Consider the following 25957-nt stretch of genomic DNA (forward strand, 5'->3'; position numbering starts at 1 on the left):
TTTTCCGTATGGGGGCATGTATTGTTATAGTCTTTAAGAAAGTTAAAGAAAAATATCTAAAAAATAAACTGATAAAAAAGAAATAGCTTATTTTCGTATTTATTTTCGTAAGTAAAATCAGCGCTGTTGGCATATAAATGATGATTATTTCTTTATTATTGGATAAAAATCACTCATTTTTCGTATGGAGGAATGTGCTAATATAGTCTTTAAGAAACTAAAAAAAGAATTTAGAAAAAAGAACTGATATAAAATATATGCCTTATTTTCGCATTTATTACGGTTATTTTCGTAAGTAAAATCAGCGCGGTTTGCATATAAATGATGATTATTTCTTTATTATTAGATGAAAATCGCTCATTTTTCGTATGGAAGCATATACTAATATAGTCTTTAAGAAACCAAAGAAAGAATTAAAAAAATAAAGAAATAAAAAATATATGGCTTATTTTCGTAAAACAATCTTATTTTTGCGAAAATAACCTTTTTTTCGTACTTTAGGCCTACCGCAGTATTTTGGTTAGAGAACCGGTTCCGGACGAATAAGTTTGCTGTCTAGGGAACCGATTCCGGTTCTCTAGCCACTGCAAATAGATCCAAAGTATTGCTTTCTCAATAAGTTGTTCTGCACTATGTTCGTGTAGTATATCAACTAACGTTTGGCCATCACTATCGGCAAGACAAGAAGAGGTTAATTTATTGAGTTTACATTTCCAGTCAAGTTTTTCTAAAGTTAAAGGTCTTTGTTTACACAAGGGTTACAATGAAATGTTGCAGTCCTATGCAAATGAATATGAACCTGTAAGGATGTCAATGAGCGGAAGAATTTGTTTGTCATCGCCTCCTGAAAGTCTTTGAGTGTTCCTGCAACTGTCGCAGACCAGTGCCAATGGATTCTGACCTTTTGGTGATAGATACGGGAAGAAGAACTCGTTTGGCACTGCCTCCTGAAAGTCTGCTAAATTTATGTTCGGCTGTGAATCACAAACTTGAACGTAATATATCGGATTGAAATAAAATGAAAGTGATAATAAATTTCGCGTCTTTAACTAATAATACCTTTGTTCGACATGCCCCTTTCGCCCCTTGAGAACAAGCCATATACGCCCTAGCTGAGAAATTTACTATGACACCGTTCTTCAAAAAGGAGAACGTCGGCGTCTTCTACAAATTTGCTGCCGGGCACAAAGAAATAAATTAATGCAAAAAAGAAGAGGGAATATGATGTAATATATATCATATATATACTTACGTACACTGCATGTGAAACAGCGAACATTTTTTATGTAGTTTAACTAGTTGTTTTAAACTCTTTTAAACTGTATCCTTCTTTGTTTGACAGGGTGCAGGTCAAAACGTACCCAAACCAAAATGTACCCACTTGGTCAAGTCAAAATGTACCCAAAAAAGTCAAAATGTACCCACTTGGCTAAGTCAAAATGTACCCAAAAAAGTCAAAATGTACCCAATTACTTTGGCATTTAGTATTTAAATACCCATAAATTCAGCAATGTATTGTATGTAATATTTTAAATATATGTAAGTTGTAGATTGAATGTTAGAGAAGTAGATCTAATAAAACTAGATTAGCACAATAATTGATTACTTTTTTCGCACCTACAGCACAGTTGTTTCACACCTGTTGTGAAATTTTTTACTCCTGTCTTTATTAGACTGTCAATGGAGTGATTGACTCCTAATTTAATTATCAAAGTGACTTTCTTTAATGTCCGAGTTTGTAAATTTCCTACTTTATGTACTATTGTTAAAAAATCTTTATAAATATGCATCTGCAGCTATCTTATCAGAATCCTATATATATATCTGTAAAAACTCTTAATAACTTGGTGATTAGAGCTGCAGGTACTGGATGCACTATTTCATCACTGAAACTAAACACTAGTTGCTCCATAATTGTCTTATCAAACTATTCACTATTCAAACATTTTATACATATTTATAAAATAAATTATATTAGAGATGCACTATTTCTAAGGACGAAGTTGGATTAGGCTCTGCCAAAGCACTTTCTTCTAACTCCTGTGGTCTGGTGAAGGGAGCCGTCACATTAAACGAGTCATCTTCAGTCTCAGGTTCTGTTCTCATAGAGTGTGTATCGGCTGTTAGGCCATCTAAGGACTGAGTAGAGTCTTCCATAGGCGGTATTTGTAGGAGCATGTCACCAACACTGGTATCAGATGTGTCCATGGGTGTCTGCAACAAAACATTAATTAACAAAAAGCATAATAATATTACCAATGATAAACTCAGTACGTTAAGGAAGATTTCTCATTTTCAGACTTTTTAATTGGGAATGCATAAGGCTAAAATACATGAGTAGCCCTGTTTAAATTAAAAATAATGTTTGTATGGTTTCATTAACTTCCCCATTTTTGCATGTTATACCATTAAATTGTTATTATATGATACAAATGTACCTTGTAAATTACAAGTCAGTCTTGACAAAGTTTTACACTATGTCCTATACTTGCTTATTTATTCCTGAATGTTTTACATGCAATAATTATAATTATCAGGAAACAACATATGAATAAATTAATCATTAAAAAATTACCTAATTGTGCGCGCATTTTTCACAAATGAAATCTCTGGTCACTTCGCCACGGCGCATCATGGCATACATGTACCTGGATATACCTAAAATGTTAAATGTAAAGTCCTTCTAATACAATAAATAATGATTTCCTGTACTCAGAGTGAACAACGGCGTTAAACCCAAAACAACAAATGAGGCTAATGTACCCAAACGTTAAAAAATATGAGTCATTTAATTAAAACAAATTGAATTAATTTTAAATTGACGAATGTATCAAAAGAAATATGGCATTTTTTTTAAGAATTGGTATAAATCTAATGAAATTACTTACTGGATATATGATTTAACAACAACACTTGTTTTCTCAACGGAATATATCAGAAAAAAAAAACAGAAAAACTTACCAGTGTTACAAGCACAATGTTGCCATCCTCCGCAAGAATCACAATCAATTGCTTGATGATGATTTGCAACAAGATGCGAGCAGTATAAACAAAGCATGTTTGAAGTCATGATTACAAGTGAAAAGGAAAGAAACAGGGCATCTTATATACTGGATTAAAACATTACTTATTAAAATTGCAATCAAACTGTGAAAATGTGAAAAAAAATAAAATAAAAAAAGGCACAAAAAATAATGCTTTAATTAGAAATAACAAAAGAAATTTCCAAGCAATTATATGCTTAGTGTTTTATTAGTTAGTAATTAAGTTGTAACAGATTAAAAATTTCAAACTTCAGTTTTACCCTTACGGAAATATTATAGTTTGCCACGAACACTTGCTGCGATCATACCGCGAATATCTGGCGAACATGCCGCGAACACTTTTGATACAAATGGTATAATTGTTCGCGGGATGTTCGTTTGGTGTTCACTTTTCACATGCAAATTAGTTTTGCCGCTAACAAGCTGCCGCGAATTTCCCGCAAACAAGTAGCTGTGAACTTCCCGCGAACAAATTGCTGCGATCATCCCGCGAACTAGTTGCTGCAAACATCCCGAGAACTAGCTGAAAACCATCTCTACAGAAATTGCATGTACAGAAAAAGTGCAAAAACAAATAAGTTAGTAGGAATCAGGGATATAATTTATTGAATAAACTTGAACACTGAGGTTGTAACAAATTCAAATTGTCAATGTCTGAACTTTTTCATATCATATTTGGAGCATTTTAAACAAAGTTTTAATGATAAAATATGTTTGAATTTTAACTGTTACTTGTCATTTCAGTAACAGTGTCAGAGTGCATGTATTCATTTCATCCCAGTGTTTTCCTTCACACTGCTTTTAAGTTATATATGTATCACTACAAATGTGTCATAGTTTTACATATTTATTATCAGACTTATGAAGCTTAGAAAGCTAGTTTTATATTTCTTTTTAGATAATCTGATACAGCCCTGCAAAAGGTTAAGCATACCTATTTCATTTAAAAAATTCCTTATGTTTACTGAGATATATGAGTATAGATATTAAACATAAATTTTCTGACTTACCACAAAAAAGTATATATTCCTATCAGCCTCTAAGAATCACTTATGAAAACTGTCTGTAATGGACACAGATTTTCTTCTAAAACATGTCCAGAATATCTGGTTGTAATTAACTTATCAGACTCATACTGTGACCTTACAGATAATGTTACAAATTAATTGATCTACAATTACCTGCTCTTAAAAAAGTTCTTCAGTAACAGTTTACCAAAAGATTATAATCTTCTGAGTTCTTCTCGCGAACATGCCGCGATCACTGGTCTTCCTGCGAATATTCAGCAAACTAGTATCAAACCAATCACGGCATGATCGCGGTAGCAGCGAATATCCCGCGAATACTTCCTGCGAATAGGTATGTTCGCGGCATGTTCGCAGCTTTTTGACCATTTGTAAGGGTAATAAAGAAAGATCAAAAACTATCTTTTTCACACTTCCAGATCAAAGGATAAACAGTTTGATTAAAATGTAAATAAAGGAAAGGTTCAGTAATTAGCTTATCTCAGTTATTGGCTTATCTCGATGTTATTGACACCTTGGAAAGTAGGTAGCATGTTTGATAGGCCTAATAATTACCTGTTAATTAACAATGAATGAAAGAAAATTCAGTTATATACATGCTATTTTCCATTAAAATGCATTACTTTGATAATTAAATCAAAATAAATGATCATTTTTATATGGGTACATTTTGACTTCTGTCACATTTCTTGGTACATTTTGACTTTTAGTAGTGGGTACATTTTGACTTTTTGTGGGTACATTTTGACTTTTTATTTTTGGGTACATTTTGGTTTGGGTACGTTTTGACTATAATCCGTTTGACAAACATCGATCGGTTCATCATTTTTTTTTCCAGACAGGTGGGCTCGATTGTGTACCCCGTTTCAGTCGGACTTGTTGTGCATGCATCAGTTTGGTATATATGCTGGACATGCCGAATAGCCCAATCGAAATACCACGGTGCATTTCAGTGTACTGATTACCTGACGGATAGCCCAGTGTTTGAATTGAGCCCACATAGTCTGTAAATATACAGGCAGTCCAAATTTCAAAAGATTTTACAGTCTATAAATTTACTGACTGTGTATAAATCAAATCAAAATTTATTTATTGTTGGAGACATTTCAATAAGTAACATGCTTCCCAACCCTCCCGATTCAATCGGGATTATTCCGATTAGGAAGCCAAAACCCGATCAGCATTCAAAAAGCCCGATTTGAATATTTTCCAATATTATGTTTAATGAAAATAAGCTTCGGGGCATTGTTTTGAGGTTATGGTTGTGATAGATTGCCCTTTCAAAACCAACCAGGCCGGTTAGCCAATTAAAAATTGCGTTAAACCCAAAAACAAAAGCCAGTGTTTGCGGGACATGTTCCGTGTATTGTACCGTCAATTATAGCGGCTTTGATCAACAGGCCGACACCTGGTGCATCAACCGTGAATGACCCTGATTAAGAACTGACAGGATTTTGCAATCAATTACTGTTCTATGATACTTTAATTGGGAATAATAGTTGAAAAATTTTCGTTTTTAGCACATCGGCGGTGAAGCTACATGTAGCCTTTTATGACAGACAGACAGATAATTTTATTCACGTAAACTATACAGTTTTTTGTGATACATGTATACATATAAATATTTGTCAACAAAAAGACATGTAATGCGGACAGTTTTAACAATAAATAAATAGATGGAGGGTGAACAAATGACATAATGTTTATAAGACATATGTTCTACAAAATGTTTCTGAGTAAACAATAATACATTAAGAATGTATGGTATCAAGTATTACAATAAACTTGATCTTAAGGATGATGCATAATAGATATACTTTGCTAAGTTGAGCATTATTCTATTCTTATCACATTTAAGAAGATCAACGTATTTTTGAACACTTGGTCTACGGAAATAATAAGGTTTGATATAAACATGCCTAAGGTTATTGTACACTGGACATACTAATACAAAATGATACTCATCCTCAATATCTCTACTGTGGCATAATGTACAAAAACGCTCTTCTCTAACAATTCCAGTACGACGTCCAGTTTCAATAGCTAATGCATGTGATGATAACCTTAATTTTGATACAACATATCTGTATTTACGCGGCAAAACATCAAGATATCTTTCTAATCCAAAATTGTCTTTTGCATGTCTATAAATAAATAATGTTCTACACCCATACATATTTTGGTACCATGTTTGCTTAAACACATCCAATAAGCGTTCTTTAAATTCTAAATGAAACTTATCTAAATTTAATCCAAACTGATTATCCCAAATAAAAGAAAAACCATAGTTATCTAAGAGTGATTTTACATTGTATGCCCAATTATTGTTTCTTTTATTACATTTTAACAAGTAATCATAAAGATTGGCTATAAGAATATTTTCTGAAGTAACAATTTTACACCAGTATTTTATTACTCTTACTTGCCTATTTATATATAACGGGTAACGTCCAAGCTCACCATATACACCCATATTACTAGTTGAAGATTTAACATTTAACAATTGCTTACAAAATTTAAGATGAATACGTTCAATTTCACTGCTTTTTCCAAAACCCCAAATCTCACAACCGTAGTTTAAAGTAGCTCCGACAAATGCATCAAAAAGCTGACAAACTACGCTCGGCTTCAAATCCAAATATCTAATATTATTTTGTAATACATTAAACGCTTTTAATCCTTTACCAGCTAAGTTTTCTTGGTGTAATACAAAAGTACCGGTATAATTAAAAACTGTTCCTAGATAATTAAAATCATTTACTACTTCCAATTCCTGATTACCATAATACCATTTTTCATCGTTTTTTACTGGCCCACGCTTTCTGAATACAACAATTTTCGTCTTAGAAGTATTGACTTCTAAGCCCATTTATTACAATAAATATACAGCAAATTAAGACTGGATTGTAAACTATTAATTGTATCACCTAAAATAACCATATCGTCAGCAAACAACAGAAGTATAAATGTTATATCATCAATATTTAAACCACTACTGGGATTGTCCTGTAAAAATAACTCTAGGTCATCAACAAATAATGAAAACAAAACAGGGGAGAGAACTTCGCCCTGTTTTAAGCCTACAGCACATTCAAAATACTCTGAGTAAGAGTTACATCCCTTTATACATACTTTGACTTGAGCATACATATCTCTAACAATTCTCAACATTTTCCCATCAATGCCAGATTTGTATAATTTTAGCCAGAGGCCATTCAAATACACACTATCAAAGGCACGTTTCATGTCCACCATAGCACAGTACAGTCTACCCTTTTCATTTAAAACCTTATGAATAATAGCATTTAGTACAAAGATAGCATCTACAGTAGACCGACCCTTTCGAAAACCGAATTGAGCATCGCTCAAAATATCGTTATTTTCAGTCCAATCATTTATTCTTTTATTTAAAACACTTGTAAAAATTTTTGATAAACAGCTCACCAGAGTTATACCCCTGTAATTACTGGCTTCACAAGGATCATTCTTTTTAAAAACAGGTACAATAACTCCCTTTGACCATTGGACGGGAAAATGACCAGAATTGAGAATCGCATTAAACAAATCACACAAGTGAGACGACAAAATATCAAAACTTGCAATAAAATATTCATTTATTAAATTATCAATTCCATGTGCCTTGTTAGATTTTAATTTCTTAATAACTAATTGCAACTCTTCCATTGTAATAGGACGATCTAATTCTTCAAATCTGCAGTCATCGCTATCAAAAATATGGTCTTTAGCAAATGATTCTGCCTCTTCATTAATCACGTTTGTTACGTCATTTTGTAGGCTATAAAAGTAGTTATAAAAATCTGTAACAGATATAGAGCTGCCAGTATTCTTCTTTTTCTTACGAAACAAATTCCAAAAATCTTTTGGTTTTGAGTGCCTTAAATGTTCGATTTGTTTAATTTTATCATATTCATATTTCCTCTTTTTGTTACGAACTAGCTTTTTATAAAACCCTTTCAAATCAAGCATCTTAAGTCGATTTTCATCAGACTTACACATATTAAAAATTAACAAAGCTTCATGATAGGCTGATTTTGCTTCACGGCAGTCAGTATCAAACCATTCTGACCGTTTCGAAATGTCTTTATTATGTAACGTTTGTTTCTTACTTACTTTTATATTTTTACTAAACAATGGTTTAGCAACCTCGTTTATAACATTTGTAAATTTTTCAATACACATATTAATTGAATCTTTACTACATGAAGACGTATTAACCTGCGATATTATATCATTTAAAACCGGTAATTTCCCTATCAAATTTCTTCTAAACAACATCTTCTTATCTTCTGACCAATAAATACTTTCTTTCTCATATTCCGATTGTAATGTTACATCATAATTACATATAATACCAAACGACAACGCACAATGGTCCGACCATTCAGACAGCGGTTCAATACAAAAGTTTTCTATACAACAAAAATCTTGTTCGTTTAATAAAAGGTAATCTATTGTGCTTGATCCCTGATTGTTGTAAAATGTAAAGCACCCGTCAGGGTCATTTGACAGCCGCCCGTTAGCAATGCGCATTGATAACGATTTACACAAGTCAATTAATTTCAAACCGTGTGTATTATATCCTTTATCCATAGAATTCCGTTCCATTTGACTATCAGGACTGTAGCAATCGTCATCTAAAGAAGAAACACTACTGTCACAAACAATAAAATCTCTTTTAGATCCAACGCGTGCATTCCAGTCGCCTGTTAAAACTACTTTACCAGATTCTTGAAAAGTGTTTATATCGTGTTGATAAATATCAAATAAATTAACATTCACAACAGTGTACGCAGGAGAGCTTTCAACCCAAATGTAAACTCCCGCAAGGAAAATATCATTATCTAAACGAAAAAATGTACTATTTATTTTAATCCAGATAATCGTGTCATAATCGTTTTTTACTATGGATATACCTTTTGCTACTGAATCTTTTATATACAGCACAATACCACCGCTACACCGTTTTGATCGCCGATTTTGAAATTTCCTGTAGAAATTAAAACATTTATATCCCTCAATATCTAGTTGTGAACGTTCATTTGACCAAGATTCGTACAAAAATATAATGTCATATTTGTAGAGAGTATTTAAAAAATCATCGTCACTTAATTTTTGTCTACTAAGACCGTTTATATTCCATGACAGAATCTTTAGTTCAGCCTCCGCAACCCGTTATGCCGACATTATGGAAGAGATGGTTTAAAACAATCAATTAAACGATAATTAATTTAAAAGTTTGTAATCATTTAAAATGTAGATTGATTATTGCACATTTTCGACGCCTCATTAGGCCTTTAGAAATGAAGTATTGAATACATGTTTGCCCTTTGTCAATCGCCAACCAACCCATGAAAAATTGACCAGACTCGAAATATTTTATATCAATTTTATCTACAAGATTTATTTTATTCCTTCACAGATTCCATTTATAAAAATAATAAGATAAACTTTAGAATGATTCAGTAAAATCGATTTATAATTACGAAGTCGTACTTTCCAAGCTTTGACGCGCCGATGCAGAAGTCGCCGCCATCTTGAAAATTATATAATGATAAAAATAGTGGCAGATGATCTAATCTAGCAAATTTCACAGCATGTACTTTTTGCGTCACATTCTACTTTCATTTTCGCATGCCCAAAACACTAGAAAAATAAAACTTTCCATGTCAATTTGTTGTCTTAAATCTTACTGACAACGAAGAAAAATGCCATTGGGTTTAATCAGCGATATAGGTACAAAGTCATTGATTACATGTAAATTTGACGAATTGCCTATGCTCTTGACGTAAATCAGTTGTGAAATGGTATGTGATGATTGACAAAATAAACTTGCTCATTGATAGTTGTTCAATAAAACTTGTTGCTTATTGATTATCAGCTGATATTTGTCTCTGAAAATGCAAGCCAACACTTCATGAGGGTAACAGAATAAGAATGTTTGAAAGTATGAATCATCAGTGTCATCTTTGAACAAAAGAAATGAGAGCTCTTTCACAACATAGATTGTATGTATTTATGAGATATATCCTGTTATGATTTGATAATTTTAATAAACACAATAAAGATAAAACTGTTGTATTTGGTTATAAATCCTATTTATCTAGTAAACTAAGGTCAAAAACGATCAAAGTAAGGTAAAAAACCATCAATTTTATAGTATGCGCCGCAACAATTTGTGCCGCAAAAAACCTCCGACTTGAGACTCCAAATATCCCACTTAGAAATCATGAATACCCCTCTTGAGGGTCAAAAAAGGTTGGGAAACATGAAGTAAACATAAGCTATGTATAGCTTTTTACCGGCACAATATAGTGTATCGATTGATATACAATGTATATGAAATCTATTATAATTGGAATTTAACCGAAAACCGCAGTTTTAAACTTACAGATTTAAGGACTGTGTGCATTAAATGTAGGTGCTTTTTGATTTTCTGTCAATATGGATGACTAAAATTGAAAGTTTTAATAACTTTTTCAATCATTTATGGATTTTCAAAATTCAAAAAGTTTTGAAATAGATACAATTTTCATATTGAAATGTCTTTTTAACCATTTTAAATGACATATAACTTTAATAGCAGTGTAGTGATGTTCAAAACTTTTTGAAAAACACTGTAAGTTAAGCGTTCATAATTAATCTATTTTATTTCGAAATACTAATTAATTGATCACGTTTGGTGTCTGCCCACCCGGTCACTCTCTTATCAGTTCTAAAAATAGAGACAACGGATTTGTATACAAACACGATCTCTGCTATAAGAGTGAAACATTTCATCTAAACCCGCGGTTTTGAGTTAAATTGTAATTTCAACAGTCTGTAAATTTATTTACTAAAAAGTCTTTATATTTATGGAATATTATATGTTCATATATTTACAGAATGTGTGACATAAAATACTAGACCTGAACATCACCTCACCACCAGGCTGGTTTAATTTTTGTACCCCCCGACAACAAAGTTGTAAGGGTAGATATACTGGTTTCAGGTTGTCTGTCTGTCTGTCCGTCTGTCTGTCTGTAGACACAATCTTGTGCGCACCATCTCTCCTCATCCCCTTGACACAATTTAATAAAACTTCACACAAGTGATCAGTAACAACAGTAGTTGTGCATGGGGCATGTTAGGTTCTTTTAGATCAAAAAATTGCAGAGTTACGGGACTTTGTTTTTTGTTACTTACTATATACATAGACACAATCTTGTGCGCACCATCTCTCCTCAACCCCTTGACACAATTTAATGAAACTTCACACAAGTGATCAGTAACAACAGTAGTTGTGCATGGGGCATGTTAGGTTCTTTCAGATAAAAAAATGCAGAGTTACGGGACTTTGTTTTTTGTTACTATACTATATACATAGACACAATCTTGTGCGCACCATCTCTCCTCATCCCCTTGACACAATATAATGAAACTTCACACAAATGATCAGTAACAACAGTACTTGTGCATGGGGCATGTTAGGTTGTTTCAACGACAAAAATTGCAAAGTTACGGGACTTTGTTTCTTGTTCGGATACTATGTACATACAGTCTGCATATGCAATCTTGTGCACGCTTAATCTTCCGAACCCTTGCACACAATTTAATGAAACTTCACACAAGTGATCAGTATCAACCCTAGTTGTGCATGGTGCATGTTACGTTCTTTTAGATAAATATTCTGCATAGTTTAATATGGGACTTTGTTTTTTGTTACTATACTGTATACATACAGTCTATATACATACAGTCCACATAATTATGCAATCTTGTGTGCGTCAAATTGCAATGTACTCTGTCAGTGCATGTGGGGGGTACATTCATCGCCTTTAGTGATAGCTCTAGTTTATTTTGACCTGCATTTGTTGGCCTCTAACTGAGTTAGCCTATCCTTTCCAGGGATGTAGACACTTTCATGAGCAGCAACTTTAGCTTTATTGGGGATTACATAGTTTAAAGCACATACATTAGTCTTTAGATCTCCTACATTATATATGTGATTAGGGATAAAAACTTTTTAAATAGAAAGCCCAGTGTAGGAACTATCTGAAGATAGATATTCAAGGCTACCAGTATATTATAGGACCTCACTTCAAAAGACTATTCTAATTACTGTAATTTAGCCAAGGGTAATGACAATATTTCTCACTTTTTATATATTTTCAGATACAAGACAAAGGCTGTAACTTTAGATAAGATACAGTCTGAAGCAAAGTAACTCAAAGAGAGGAAAATTCGAAGTAAAAAAAAAATCTATGTCACTCTTTAAGATAGGCCAGCAGCTATGGAAGCAGAACCAAGTACAGAATCTATTGAACAAAGCAAAGACTCTGTAGAAAATGATTCTGTCAGTAACAACATGGAAGATACGGAACAGTCAGTTGAAAAGCCAGTCAAGAATTCTGAGGTTTCTGTTCAAAATTCAGATGAGGGCACTGGGCCTTTCCATGAAATAGAGGATGAAGCTAATAAAGACTCATATGAAACAGAGTTTGAAAAATTCCTAAGACAGGCTAATGAAAGGACTGAAGAATCTGAGGCATCTGTAGGAGACAATAGTAGAGAAGTGAGTAGTGAAGATTTCAAAGTCCAGAAAACAGCTCCTGTCTTTGAACCAACTGGTGAAGACACATCAAATTCTAGTTGGTATAAAATGAAATCAGGCAGTGAGATAAAAATGGATACATCAGAGAATGTAACACCACCTGATGAAAGTTCGAACTTAAGTGTTCCCGATAATGGTTCAGTTGCTAGTAGTAATATCGGAGATTCTTGCATGAGTTACCAAGACCAAGCATCAAACATGGATGAAGAGTCGAATATGAGCATTCCTGAAGAAAGTTCTGTTCCCAAATACACCGGACATCAGCCTGTATTTGACGAGTCGGCCAACATGAATCCCCCAAGCAATGTAGGGTTTGCAAGGCCAGATACACCAAATAGGCCAGACACCCCCAGTAGGCCTGACACGCCTGGTAGGCCAGACACACCCAGTAGGCCAGACACACCTGGTAGTACAATAGATCCTAACTCAGAGAGTACACCTGTAAAAAGGTATAGAAGAGGAACTTTACAGATCGCTGCAGAAGATGCTAGTGAACATGGACAGTGAGTATTAGATATAGTAGATAAATAATTCATTAGTGATGTTTTTGAAGAAGAAATTGGAAATGCTTTTTACAGAACATTCACAATATGATAGTAGTAGTGTCAGAAAGTTTATAAAAAGTCAAACTATTGTATATCTCTAGGATAAATACTTCCTCTATTTTTCACTGGTCAGATGAACTTCCCCAATGTTAGTAATCGAAATGAACAGTAGCCTTAAGGTAAAAAATTTGTAAAAGTGAACAAGTTCTCAAAATTTATAGTGTAATTTTACAAACTTTGGTTTGAAAAATAGTTGTAGCTCATATTAATGCAGCAATTCAGGCTACATGTAGTGTCTGAAATCCTAATTTCAGTTAGGGTTGTTTTAACTTCCATGTTTAAATGTTTTAAGTTTAAAATTGTCAAAAATCATTGATAAAAATAAAATCAAGAAAGTGTGCAAGTCCCACTTTGGCCATATTGATGGATTTGAATGTTGAGTTTATTGTTATATAAAATGATTTACAATTACCCTGTGGCCGAATTTACAGATTTGAATGTAAGTATAGATTTGAATGTTAAGTTTATCATAAGAGAATAAAAAAATTATAGAATTATTTCCAATTTTCCTAGGAAAATCTTTTTCAAAAATACGAGTCGCAATATATGTTTTTGATAAAAGAAGAAAGCTGAAGAGGAAGAAAAAATATATAAATCTGTCTTTCCTGTAACCTATAATCATAATTTTCAAAGGAATAATTTGCTATGTGAAAAACTTTACTCTGTATTTCAGTGGTATTACGGCAAGAGATATATTTGAATACCAATGGCCGCAAGAGAAAGACTCTGAATATTTCATGCTTCAAGAACAGATCTCCATGTATCTTGATGTCAAATCATTCAAGAGAAAATATCCAGGTATGTATCTCTGTAATCTAGTTCCGTTAGACAGTTATTACGTTAGCACCAGCCCTGACTTCCATATGGCAGGGCTTTTTTTCACCTGTTTAGGAATGGCCCAGATGTGTGCTATTGAGAAAAAACAGATGGGCATGATTTATAATTGGGAAAAAACAGAAGCTTCATAAATAGAACAAAATCATTTAATGATTGGAAACAAGTTGTGAATTTCAATCACCTAACTAAATAGTTTATAACTTATCAGTAATGACTTCCCTACGTAGAAACTAACAGATAAAAAGAATGTTTTCTTGCTGAAGGAATGTTTACTACAGGGCTGGGAATTTTTACCTCAGTTGGAAAAGAGTATAGTTTTTGCCATTTAGAATAGACCTTTTAACCCGATCAACTAACTGCTTAGCTAAATAAGAACACAGATCAACAGATCGCAGGGTCATGAATTCGATCCCCGGGGGAGGCTTATGTTCTTTGTGACCATTTGATAAAAGACATTGTGTCTGAAATCATTCATCCTTCACCTCTGATTCATGTGAGAAAATTGGCAGTTACTTGCAGAGAACAGGTCTGTTCTGGTTCAGAATCCAGGAACACTGGTTAGGTTAACTGCCCATCGTTACATAACTGAAATACTGTTGAAAATCAGCGTTAAACCCAAGAACAAAAACACTAAAGAACGAAAACACTGTAAAATTGGTTATTGTACCCTCATATGAATTGTGTGTAATGAAATTCGCAAGTCTTGGGTAAAAAGTATTAATGTGCTAGAGTACTAGCATATATTTACCATAAGATTTTGCAGTTTTATATAACATATTAAAATTGTGTTTTTCTTGCAACAGGAAGTGAAGACAAGACCTTTAAATATTCCACATGAAGTGATTTACTTGTAAATATAAATTTTCTTTGATTTTTCTTGCAGATTTATTCCGGCGAGTCTGTGACAAACGAGAGAAAGACTTTCTGAGAGACAAAGGCGTGGTTTCAGAAACACAGAGTGATTTAGGTCAGTAGGTTAATATCTTGCAAATAAAATATAACAGTATATTTTACATTGTGGATTTACAGAAGTTGTTTTGACAATACTGTGAAATTGTTACTTTGTGTGGGGGACTAACTTTTATGTATTCTTGGTTGTGTTGTTCCATGATATTAAATCTCCACAAAAGTATATATTCCTATTCTTTATCTTATGAGCCGCGCCATGAGAAAAACAACATGGTTCATTTGCGACCAGCATGGATCCAGACCAGCCTGTGCATCTGCACAGTCTGGTCAGAATCCATGCTGTTCACTTTTAAACCCTATCGCAATAAGAGAAACTGTTAGGGAACAGTATGGATCCTGACCAGACTGTGCGGATGCGCAGGCTGGTCTGGATCCATGCTGGACGCAAACGCACTATGTTGATTTTCTCATGGCATGGCTCATATGTAAAATGTAGAATCTGCGTATTTATGTCCCCTCAAAGTTGCCATTTTGGTCATTGCCATGGGATTTTATGCCCACAAAATTAAATAATTTCACAATAGTTTTAAAAGCAGATTTTAAATGTTTCACAGACTTGAAATTATGTACTGTCAAGACATAGTTAAATACTGGGAGGAGGTACTTAACAAATTAAGAGTCCTGAAATTATGTTACCAATAGCACTGCAAAAACTTACAAATAAGAATGATATTATCACAGAAAAATTATCAAGTGGGAAAACAATACAGAAAGGACTGAAGAAAATAGTTGATAAGAAAAACCCATATTTGGCTTCGTAAACACAATTAGACTAAACTCTATACAAGTTAAAGCATAGCAAAAGTTCCTTCTAGGGCACATCTGTATAAATATATAATGATCATCTTGTAAAATTTTGGTTGCAATGTCCGTCATCAGTGTGTGGAACCCCGGGATCGGACACTAGGACAAGACCATTCAACCTTATTGACATTCTGTATCCGCATGTTTAAGCCCTCCCGGGGATGTTACGTTCTGCATCAAGGGTGCATTTATTTTTGTACCAAAATACAAAAAAAGTAGAATTTTGAAAAAGAACTATGTTTTTTTCTACTACCTAAAAATGTCAAGTCTGCTATTTCCAAAGTATTTACGCTAACATACATGTAAGTTGATAGACCCTACAACAAAATAAATCCGTTACCACTTTCAGTTGAGTAAATACGGCAGTTAAGAGTAAATACGGCAAGGCACATTGACCCAGTCAGTCAACACGTGTACTGAACCCAGGGCTTTCGGTAGGTTCTGAAACTCAAGAGTCATTGACTCTTCAGCCTAAATTTTCAAGAGTCAAAATCAGATTTTCAAGAGTCAGAATCAGATTTTCAAGAGTCAAGATTCAAGATCAGCTTTTCAGGGGTCAAGCTATACTTTTATTAATACAACTCTCATAGACATTATCTAAAACAAGTACATTAGTCATTACAGATTTTCTTCAGCAAATTCATATGTTAGTTGTCTTATTTTGCACATTGCCTAGAAATGCGTGGGTTTGGTGTTTTACTTTATTCTTGGCAAATTCTTCTAAATTAGAACTAAGAGTGATCATATTTTTCTTAAATGCAGACTTTTTATTGTCTTTATTTAGATTGTACTTAAGAAATGATAAAAATGTCCGAAAATGGCGGTCGCGAAAACGAGTGACAAATACGGAAAACGAAAGTAAACATTAAAAATTCTTGCTAAAATACCTGTTTTAAATTTCATTTTTTTCACCATACCACTTATAATTTCTGCTTATTTAGAGCATTTATTTTTTTGGCCCAAACAAAACCTCGGCAATGATAATGAAATTATTATAGACCTTGACGGCCAACCGACTCATGTAATCCTGTCAAGCACACAAAACAATTAACAAGTAGTATAAACATGTTAATCTTGGGCTGCATTGTTTACCAATTAACATTTACACATTGATCAATAAACACCTTTGATAATGACGGGTCATTATTGTACTCGATACAAACCGCGAGATGATTACGTGTCAGTCGGCGCGTGGCGTGATTGACATCTGTCAGTAGCTAATTAACATACGACGCTCCGCCTATTGCCATACTTCCGTTTGTGCCGGCAACAGTATTGAAATCTACTGAGATTTTGATTGATACGGGGCAGAACTTTCTAACTTGAGACGCATCAAAGTAAATCTCCGCGAGTCAAGCCGATGCATGGGGCATATTTTATGCGGGTCAAATACAAGTTTTTCTCTATTTTCGCGGTCAAAACCCGGGACCTTGGGTCAACCGAACGCCCTGCTTAACCATTTGATGCGTGAATTTGTTGCGCACAGTTAGAGGGTCGCAGTGGTGTTTGTTTTCACATATAGACCATGCATTCGAAGGTAACGACGTATGTTAACCTTTATGACAAAAAGGATGTTTGGCATGTTTCAAAAAAGCCTCTTTTCCATCCTCTGGTATAGTAATATGAAATTCTTGCATAAAAACTACTTTTTTCACTGGATCCGCCCATGTATAAACGGGAGAAAAATCGTGTGCAAACAAGGCAATTCACATGCTGTTAATACATGATTTTTATTTTTGAAATGCTTTGCCAGGGACGTATGTATGTATTTCTGCGCAGACTAATATTTGGCATCTGCATCTTGTTTCTTCCATAATAACCTCTTCTTGTAGCATTATAGATACAATGTGATCCATAGTATGTTTAGCTGTATCTGTTTCCAACCCCAAACGTACTGCCCCCATCAATGTACACACTAGCTTCTCTTAGAGTTTACTCCCTTTACAAAGCGTCTGTTCAGTTATTGTAAATAACTGTGAATAAATAAGTATCGCGTGTAACTTGTGCTGTTGCCCATTTTTAGGTATTATATTAATGACTTTTGTTAGTATCAGTCGGTTTGTTTTTACCTGATAGTTGGCAGAATTCATATAATAACCTCGAAAGCTAGTCACTAGCTTCGTACTCATCCTTACTCTGTTTGTTGGTACTCAAAATAATTCGAACGTAAAGTTGTTATTCTTAAAATAATTGTGTTCCTGTTTATCAAATTTTTTAGTTATATGCAAAATTATGTGTAATTTAACGTTTGTAATAACTAAAAATAAAAATAAGATGCTCAAAAACCTTCAAATCACGCTTTTAGTAGTGTTATTGTTATGTGTGCCCCGGTTATGGATATTTAAAACATGTTTACCGTTTCCAAGAACAACAAGAATGGTAAATAAAAAATGTACCGGAATCGTAAAGTCATCACATATGAAAACAATGCATTTAGTGGTCGTGTAATGTTTTTTTTATGCAAGAATAGCGATAGTACACGTTTGTTTTGTGTATTAACGCCTGTAGAAGCCCTTGGGATATGTTTGTGACCTCAACCTTCGGTCTCGGTCACAGACAATCCCGCGGGCTTCTGCAGACGTTAATACACAAAAAAACGTGTATTATCCCTACATTTGCGGAACGTGTTCAATCAGTCAACGAATAATTTCAACATCAGAGGTTATTTCTAAGGTCACGGAGTTTGATTGGCCAGCCTGTAATTACAACATTTTTCTAGATCATATGCTCAGTCAAGTGTGACTTACCCATTCATAGTGTTCCTTTTCTTGAGAAGGAACAATGAATCAAGGTTATAAATGACAAAACTCCTTTTTGTGTTTAACCGGAAAAGGTGTAATTTACAGAAATATATGAGCCGTGCCATGGGAAAACCAACATAGTGGTTTTGCGACCAGCATGGATCCAGACCAGCCTGCGCATCTGCGCAGTCTGGTCAGGATCCATGCTGTTCGCTAACGGTTTCTCTTATTGCAGTAGGCTTTAAAAGTGAACAGCATGGATCTTGACCAGACTGCACGGATGCGTAGGCTGGTCTTGATCCATGCTGGTCGCAAATCCACTACGTTGGTTTTCTCATGGCACGGCTCATTGTATTTACTCAGGTTTGACAGCATTAAAAGCAGATGAAGTACATGATCTGATGAGCCGAGATTACCCTGCCAAGTACAAGGTGAGATATGTAATGTTTATTGAGAGAGTGAGCTACAGACTTCACACTGATGATGATACATGTTTTTAGCCTTGTAATAGTTTTTAACATTTATATACAATAAAATACTGTTCACTCAATGTCATAAGGTGATGAACAAAATACGTGAGTTATCAAGATATTGTAACCATCCAAACAAAGAAAAAGTAAGGTTGCTCGAGCTAGCCTGGGTGCTTAAGTCATGAATGCAGCCATGATGCTTGAGTGAGTAGTGTTTCACTGTACCTTATAAGCATTTTAAGTTTCGCTTTATTATCATTTCAGGCTGATAAAAGTTGCCATTTCAATAAATAACAAATCTGGTTAAATGGGAAGTATGCGAAAAATGTGCAGTTGTAATGCAAATGCTTAATTAGTTTGTATTTGTAATATTCTCATCATTTTGCTTGTTAATTGCAGGAATTTTTGAAGGTTTTACGGGAAAGGGAGAAACAGAAAATGGCAGACAAGATGAAAGAATTTCATGCTGTAAGTATTCCTACTGTTTTATTTAAACTATTAAAGTTTAGTTTTGAATTTGAGCAGGTATTTTATTAAAAAAAACTGTGCATGACCTTACTGTTTTCCTGCTTAACAAGTTATGCTAGTATAAAAGTTTGATTATTCTAATTGGATAAAAAAAGTAGGTATATATTATAAATAGACTTTGGTGCTTTGTTATTGATGATAAAATTCTTATGTTACAGTCTAAAATACGTTTTAAATAAAAGTTTGTTTTTCTCTTGTTGTGTACCGGTATTACCTAGACGTATGCTATATGTTGATGGGAATTATTTACAATTTTATAATGATATAGCTCATTTCATTTTGTAAGAGACAGCAGCATTTTGACTTTGGTAAAAAGGTTGCATTTATTTTCTGATTAGTTGAAACTCGAGAAGGATAAGATGGTAGAATACACAAAGAAAGCAATGAGGTCTGTGTCCGAATGGAACAGAAGTCTTCTGAAAAAGAAAAACGAGGAAAGACGAGCTTATTTTGACATGCAGACATTTGTAAGTTGACTTTAGTGTGATTATTTATGATTTAGGGATAACACATGATTTTCATGATATAACACTATTCTATCGTAAAACACGTAAAAAGCTAGAAAAAGTTATATTGTGGTAATCAGTGTCATTAAGAATCTGTAAAATATATGGGAATGTAAGCATGATCTATGTTAATTTCCTTTTGAATTATACACTGTAGGGCTTTAATACGTTTTTGGTCTGCCTTTGAATACTCGTATGTAAAAAGATGTGTAAGCAGTGTATGAATGTGAGGATCTCTGATAACACATAATTACTCTTCTGTTGAAAAACCCCCTGAGTATTATATTATATTATAATTTAAATGTTGTGAGGTTTTTTTATTATCAAAAGTCAAATAATTTTCTTCCCCCCAGTTTCATGCAGTTCAGCTGAATTTAATTATGTTGAAAAGACATTAGACAGTAGAAACCTAAGTTACGATGAACAATTTTATTTGTTACTAAAGCGGAAAGTTCTTTTTCCCACACATACATCTACTGATCTATTCAGGAGGAAACTTTGCTATACAAATTTACTTTCAGTAGTAGATTGTATTGGGTGTTTCAGATGTTCGCTGATACATTATTGTCAAATAAAATACATCAGTTGAAAAAATCTGAGGAAGAACACTAAGACAGATTGCATTTTATATTACAAATAATAATTTTCATTTGAAAAAATGACATTTCCATATTAGAATCTCTTCTTTAATTTTCAGACAATCCAGTATCCTAAAAGCAAGTTTAGAAAGTTGGATCATTCTCAGACTGAAGTCAGTGCTTATCCGTTGTCACTGATTCCAGGACAGTTCCAGGATCATTATAGAAAGTAAGTTAGAATCTTGTTTGGTGTTACATAATTCTGTGAATTTTTAGCTCACCTGTCACAAAGTGACAAGGTGAGCTTTTGTGATCGCACGGTGTCCGTCGTCCGTGCGTAAGTGCGTCCGTCCGTGCGTAAACTTTTCCTTGTGACATCTCTAGAGGTCACATTTTTCATGGGATCTTTATGAAAATGGGTCAGAATGTTCATCTTGGTAAATTCTAGGTCAAGTTCGAAACTGGGTCATGTGCCATCAAAAACTAGGTCAGTAGGTCTAAAAATAGAAAAACCTTGTGACCTCTCTAGAGGCCATAATTTTCAATGGATCTTCATGAAAATTGGTCAGAATGTTCACCTTGATGATATCTAGGTCAAGTTCGAAACTGGGTTACGTGCGGTCAAAAACTAGGTCAGTAGGTCTAAAAATAGAAAAACCTTGTGACCTCTCTAGAGGCCATATATTTCACAAAATCTTCATGAAAATTGGTGAGAATGTTCACCTTGATGATATCTAGGTCAGGTTGGAAACTGGGTCATGTGCCATCAAAAACTAGGTCAGGAGGTCTAAAAATAGAAAAACTTTGTGACCTCTCTAGAGGCCATATATTTCACTAGCTCTTCATGAAAATTGGTCAGAATGTTCACCTTGATGATATCTGGGTCAAATTCGAAACTGGGTCATGTGCGGTCAAAAACTAGGTCAGTAGGTCTAAAAATAGAAAAACCTTGTGACCTTTCTAGAGGCCATATATTTCACAAGATCTTCATGAAAATTGGTCAGAACGTTCACCTTGATGATATCTAGGTCAAGTTCGAAACTGGGTCACGTGCCATCAAAAACTAGGTCAGTAGGTCAAATAATAGAAAAACCTTGTTACCTCTCTAAAGGCCATATTTTTCATGGGATCTGTATGAAAGTTGGTCTGAATGTTCATCTTGATGATATCTAGGTCAAGTTCGAAACTGGGTCACGTGCGTTCAAAAACTAGGTCAGTAGGTCTAAAAATAGAAAAACCTTGTGACCTCTCTAGAGGCCATATATTTCATGAAATCTTCATGAAAATTGGTCAGAATGTTCATCTTGATGATATGTAGGTCAAGTTCGAAAGTGGGTCACGTGCCTTCAAAAACTAGGTCAGTAGGGCAAATAATAGAAAAACCTTGTGAAAATTGGTCTGAATGTTCATCTTGATGATATATAGGTCAAGTTCGAAAGTGGATCACGTGCCGTCAAAAACGAGGTCAGTAGGTCAAATAATAGAAAAACCTTGTGACCTCTCTAAAGGCCATATTTTTCAATGGATATTCAAGAAAGTTGGTCTGAATGTTCATCTTGATGATATCTAGGTCAAGTTCCAAACAGGGTCATGTGCGGTCAAAAACTAGGTCAGTAGGTCTAAAAATAGAAAAACCTTGTGACCTCTCTAGAGGCCATACTTTTGAATGGATCTCCATAAAAATTAGTCAGAATGTTCATCTTGTCCATCAAAAAGTAGGTCAGTAGGTCAAATAATGAAAAAAACGTTGTGACCTCTCTAGAGGCCATATTTTTCATGGGATCTGTATGAAAGTTGGTCTGAATGTTTATCTTGATGATATCTAGGTCAAGTTTGAAACTGGGCCAACTGCGATCAAAAACTAGGTCAGTAGGTCTTGAAATAGAAAAACCTTGTGACCTCTCTAGAGGCCATACCCTTGAATGGATCTTCATGAAAATTGGTCAGAATGTTCACCTTGATGATATCTAGGTCAAGTTTGAAACTGGGTCACGTGCCTTAAAAAACTAGGTCAATAGGTCAAATAATAGAAAAACCTTGTGACCTCTCTAGAGACCATATTTTTCAATGGATCTTCATGAAAATTGGTCAGAATTTTTATTTTGATAATATCTAGGTCAAGTTCAAAACTGGGTCACATGAGCTCAAAAACTAGGTCACTATGTCAAATAATAGAAAAAACAACGTCATACTCAAAACTGGATCATGTGGGAAGAGGTGAGCGATTCAGGACCATCATGGTTCTCTTGTTTAATTACTTCCCTTTTACATTACTATAAATAGCTTATTTTTAGTAACTTTTTTATCCCCCCACCAAAGGTGAAGGGGATATTAGAAATGCTCTCCGTCCGTGCGTCCGTCTGTCCGTCCGTCCGTCCGTCCGTGCGTCCGCAACGATCTTTGTCCGGACCATAACTCCAAAAGTACTTGAGGGATTTTCTTCAAACTTCATACACTGATAGAACACATTGGGAGGAAGTGCAGTGTGCAAGAACAATAACTCTACCTTGCATATTTTTTGAGTTATTCCCCTTTATCTTATTTTCTTAAAAAATTTTGTCCGGAGCATAACTCCAAAAGTACTGGAGGGATTTTCTTCAAACTTCATACACTGATAGAACACATTGGGAGGAAGTGCAGTGTGCAAGAACAATAACTCTACCTTGCCTATTTTTTGAGTTATTCCCCTTTATCATATTTTCTTAAAACATTTTGTCCGGAGCATAACCCCAAAAGTACTGGAGGGATTTTCTTCAAACTTCATACACTGATAGAACACATTGGGAGGAAGTGCAGTGTGCAAGAACAATAACTCTACCTTGCCTATTTTTTGAGTTATTCCCCTTTATCATATTGTCTTAAAAAAATTTGTCCGGAGCATATCTTCTTCATGCATGGAGGGATTTTGATATATCTTGGCACAAATGTTTACCACCACGAGGCGGAGTGTCATACGCAAGAACCAGGTCCCTAGGTCTAAGGTCAAGGTCACACTTAGAGGTCAAAGGATACAAGAATAAAAACCTTGACCGGAGCATTTCTTCTTCATGCATTGAGGGATTTTGATATAACTTGGCACAAATGTTCACCACCACGAGACGGAGTGTCATGCGCAAGATCCAGGTCACTAGGCCTAAGGTCAAGGTCACACTTAGAGGCCAAAGGTCAGATACAAGAATGACTTTGTCCGAAGCATTTCTTCTTCATGCATAGAGGGATTTTGATGTAACTTGGCACAATTATACACCATCATGAGACTAAGTGTCATGCGCAGTTCCCTTCTTTAGAATTACTTCCCTTTGTTGTTACTTTAAATAGCTTTTATTGTAACTTTTTCATTACTAGTTGTAGGGAAAAATCGAGACCACTTTTCTGTAGTACAACAAACATGCTAAATCCAATTTTGAGGTGTATTTTGACCAGTCTCTTCCTGATAAAGATTTTTGTGTGGACTTGCAATTTTTTTTTTTTTTTTTTTTTTTTTTTAAAGATTAACTTCCCTTAGTTGTTACTATAAATAACTTATATTGTAACATTTTTATAATTGACCCTAGGGAAAAAACAAGACCACTTTTCTGTGGTACAGCATAGATGTTACTCTCCAGTTTTAGGTGTATTTTATTAATTTTATTATATATAAGGTATCTCTACCTAGTAAGGAGTTTTTTTGTGGACTTTAAAAAACAAAAGACTTACAATGATTACTAAACAACCACAAAATTAACATTCCATTTGCAAATACAGCTGCTAGAGTAAAGAAATTTACTTTGACGGGCATATATTGTGACATTCTGGCACTCTTGTTCCCTGTTAGCTTTCCATTCCTTCTTTTTACAGTAGCCATATAGAAAAACATCATAGCTATACTCTTCATGAAAATTAATAAAATTTAGCAGTAAACCACCTCACTACTGACTTATTCTTTCTTCCACATCTTAAAACCCCTGATGCGGACCACATCCTTCAATTATGATATGCCCAGTGGGGGGATTAGCCATGTCTGACATGGCTCTTGTTTATTATTGGCCGTAGGGAAAATCCGAGTTTTTTGACATATCTGTACCTTGTAAGAATTTTTTTTTCTTTTTGGTTAAATTTCTTCCGTTTGTTGTTCCTGTCCTTAGGACTTAGATATTTTTTCTGAGGACCTTCTTGCCCTCAAGTGCAATGATAACAGGTGAGCGATATAGGGCCATCATGGCCCTCTTGTTTCATGATTTTTATTGAATGTCAGATGATTTATTCGTTAAGTAATATTCTGTGCAAACATTAAAATTTTAATTCTGTTGCATGAAATTTTGTGATTTCGACAAAAAATGCTATTTCATGGGAATATGAATTTGTGGCTTTCAACTTCAGAAGATAACATTAACTGAATTGTTTGTTGGTTTTTTATTTCACGGATTCATACAAGCAAGAACAAGAAATCCATGAAAATTAGTCACCCACAAATTTTGCAGTAGCTATTTGAAAATGTGTAGGTATTAAGAAAGCTCATCTTAAATTTGAATATTTTTGTCAAATTTTTCTTTCTCTCTTTGCCAATAAAATAGGAGAATAGAGGGTGATGAGCAAGCAGAAATTCAGTATACCATAGCTCCAAGACTGACTGGGATTTATGACCCAGTGTTAATTTCTGTAGCAGTTTGTAATTGCATTGTTGTTGTTTATTCAGATATACGCAAGAAGAACTGAAATATTTTCCACTGAATACAGCATTGTTTGATCCTCCAAAGAAAGTGGATGCTTCAGCAGAACATGAGGTAGATGATGACGATGATGATGATAGTCAAGCTGATGACAAGGTAATTTTTAGCAAAACTGTTTGAAATTTTCAAGTTATAGAGCTTTTGTTGTCACCCTTCCATAAATGTCTCTGTCACACAAGTTTTGCATGTAAACAGGTGTCTAAAACACTACTGCACATATCACTTTCAAGCTCCACACAGGTCTTTGGCATCATGTGTTGACCTCCTAGGACAAGTAACATAACTCTAGGTTATTCTTTGTCAATGTTATGACCCTTTTATAAATTTTGGATAAGATTTTGCATGTAAGCAGGTTTCTACACGTTGTTAAGAATTAAAGCATCATTTGTGTCAGTTGAGAATATGCTTATTTTGTGGTTCAGAGTAGTGACAGTAAACTGAAAGAAACCAGTCAAGCTGCTGATGACAATGTGGTGGGTTTTTTTTGTTGATACTTTAAAAGTGTAATAATTTAAGATTGGACATCTGTT

At 34.3% G+C, this 25957-nt stretch overlaps 1 protein-coding gene across 1 annotated transcript in view; it reads left to right on the plus strand.

Moving 5' to 3' along the window:
• Nucleotides 1–1117: 1117 nt before the first annotated feature.
• Nucleotides 1118–25957, plus strand: part of LOC123523141 (PHD finger protein 10-like) — a 31992-nt gene continuing 7152 nt past the window's right edge. The window contains exons 1-9 of the mRNA XM_053545236.1: nucleotides 1118–1226; nucleotides 12242–13183; nucleotides 13959–14083; nucleotides 15006–15089; nucleotides 19000–19067; nucleotides 19506–19574; nucleotides 19973–20101; nucleotides 20838–20947; nucleotides 25394–25523. Of these exons, the coding sequence (XP_053401211.1) occupies nucleotides 12360–13183; nucleotides 13959–14083; nucleotides 15006–15089; nucleotides 19000–19067; nucleotides 19506–19574; nucleotides 19973–20101; nucleotides 20838–20947; nucleotides 25394–25523 (1539 nt within the window). The 5' untranslated portion in view covers nucleotides 1118–1226; nucleotides 12242–12359. The remainder of the gene's footprint in view (nucleotides 1227–12241; nucleotides 13184–13958; nucleotides 14084–15005; nucleotides 15090–18999; nucleotides 19068–19505; nucleotides 19575–19972; nucleotides 20102–20837; nucleotides 20948–25393; nucleotides 25524–25957) is intronic.

The sequence above is a fragment of the Mercenaria mercenaria genome, chromosome 1 (genome assembly GCF_021730395.1).
Source record: "Mercenaria mercenaria strain notata chromosome 1, MADL_Memer_1, whole genome shotgun sequence".
In the NCBI taxonomy this organism is placed as follows: domain Eukaryota; kingdom Metazoa; phylum Mollusca; class Bivalvia; order Venerida; family Veneridae; genus Mercenaria; species Mercenaria mercenaria.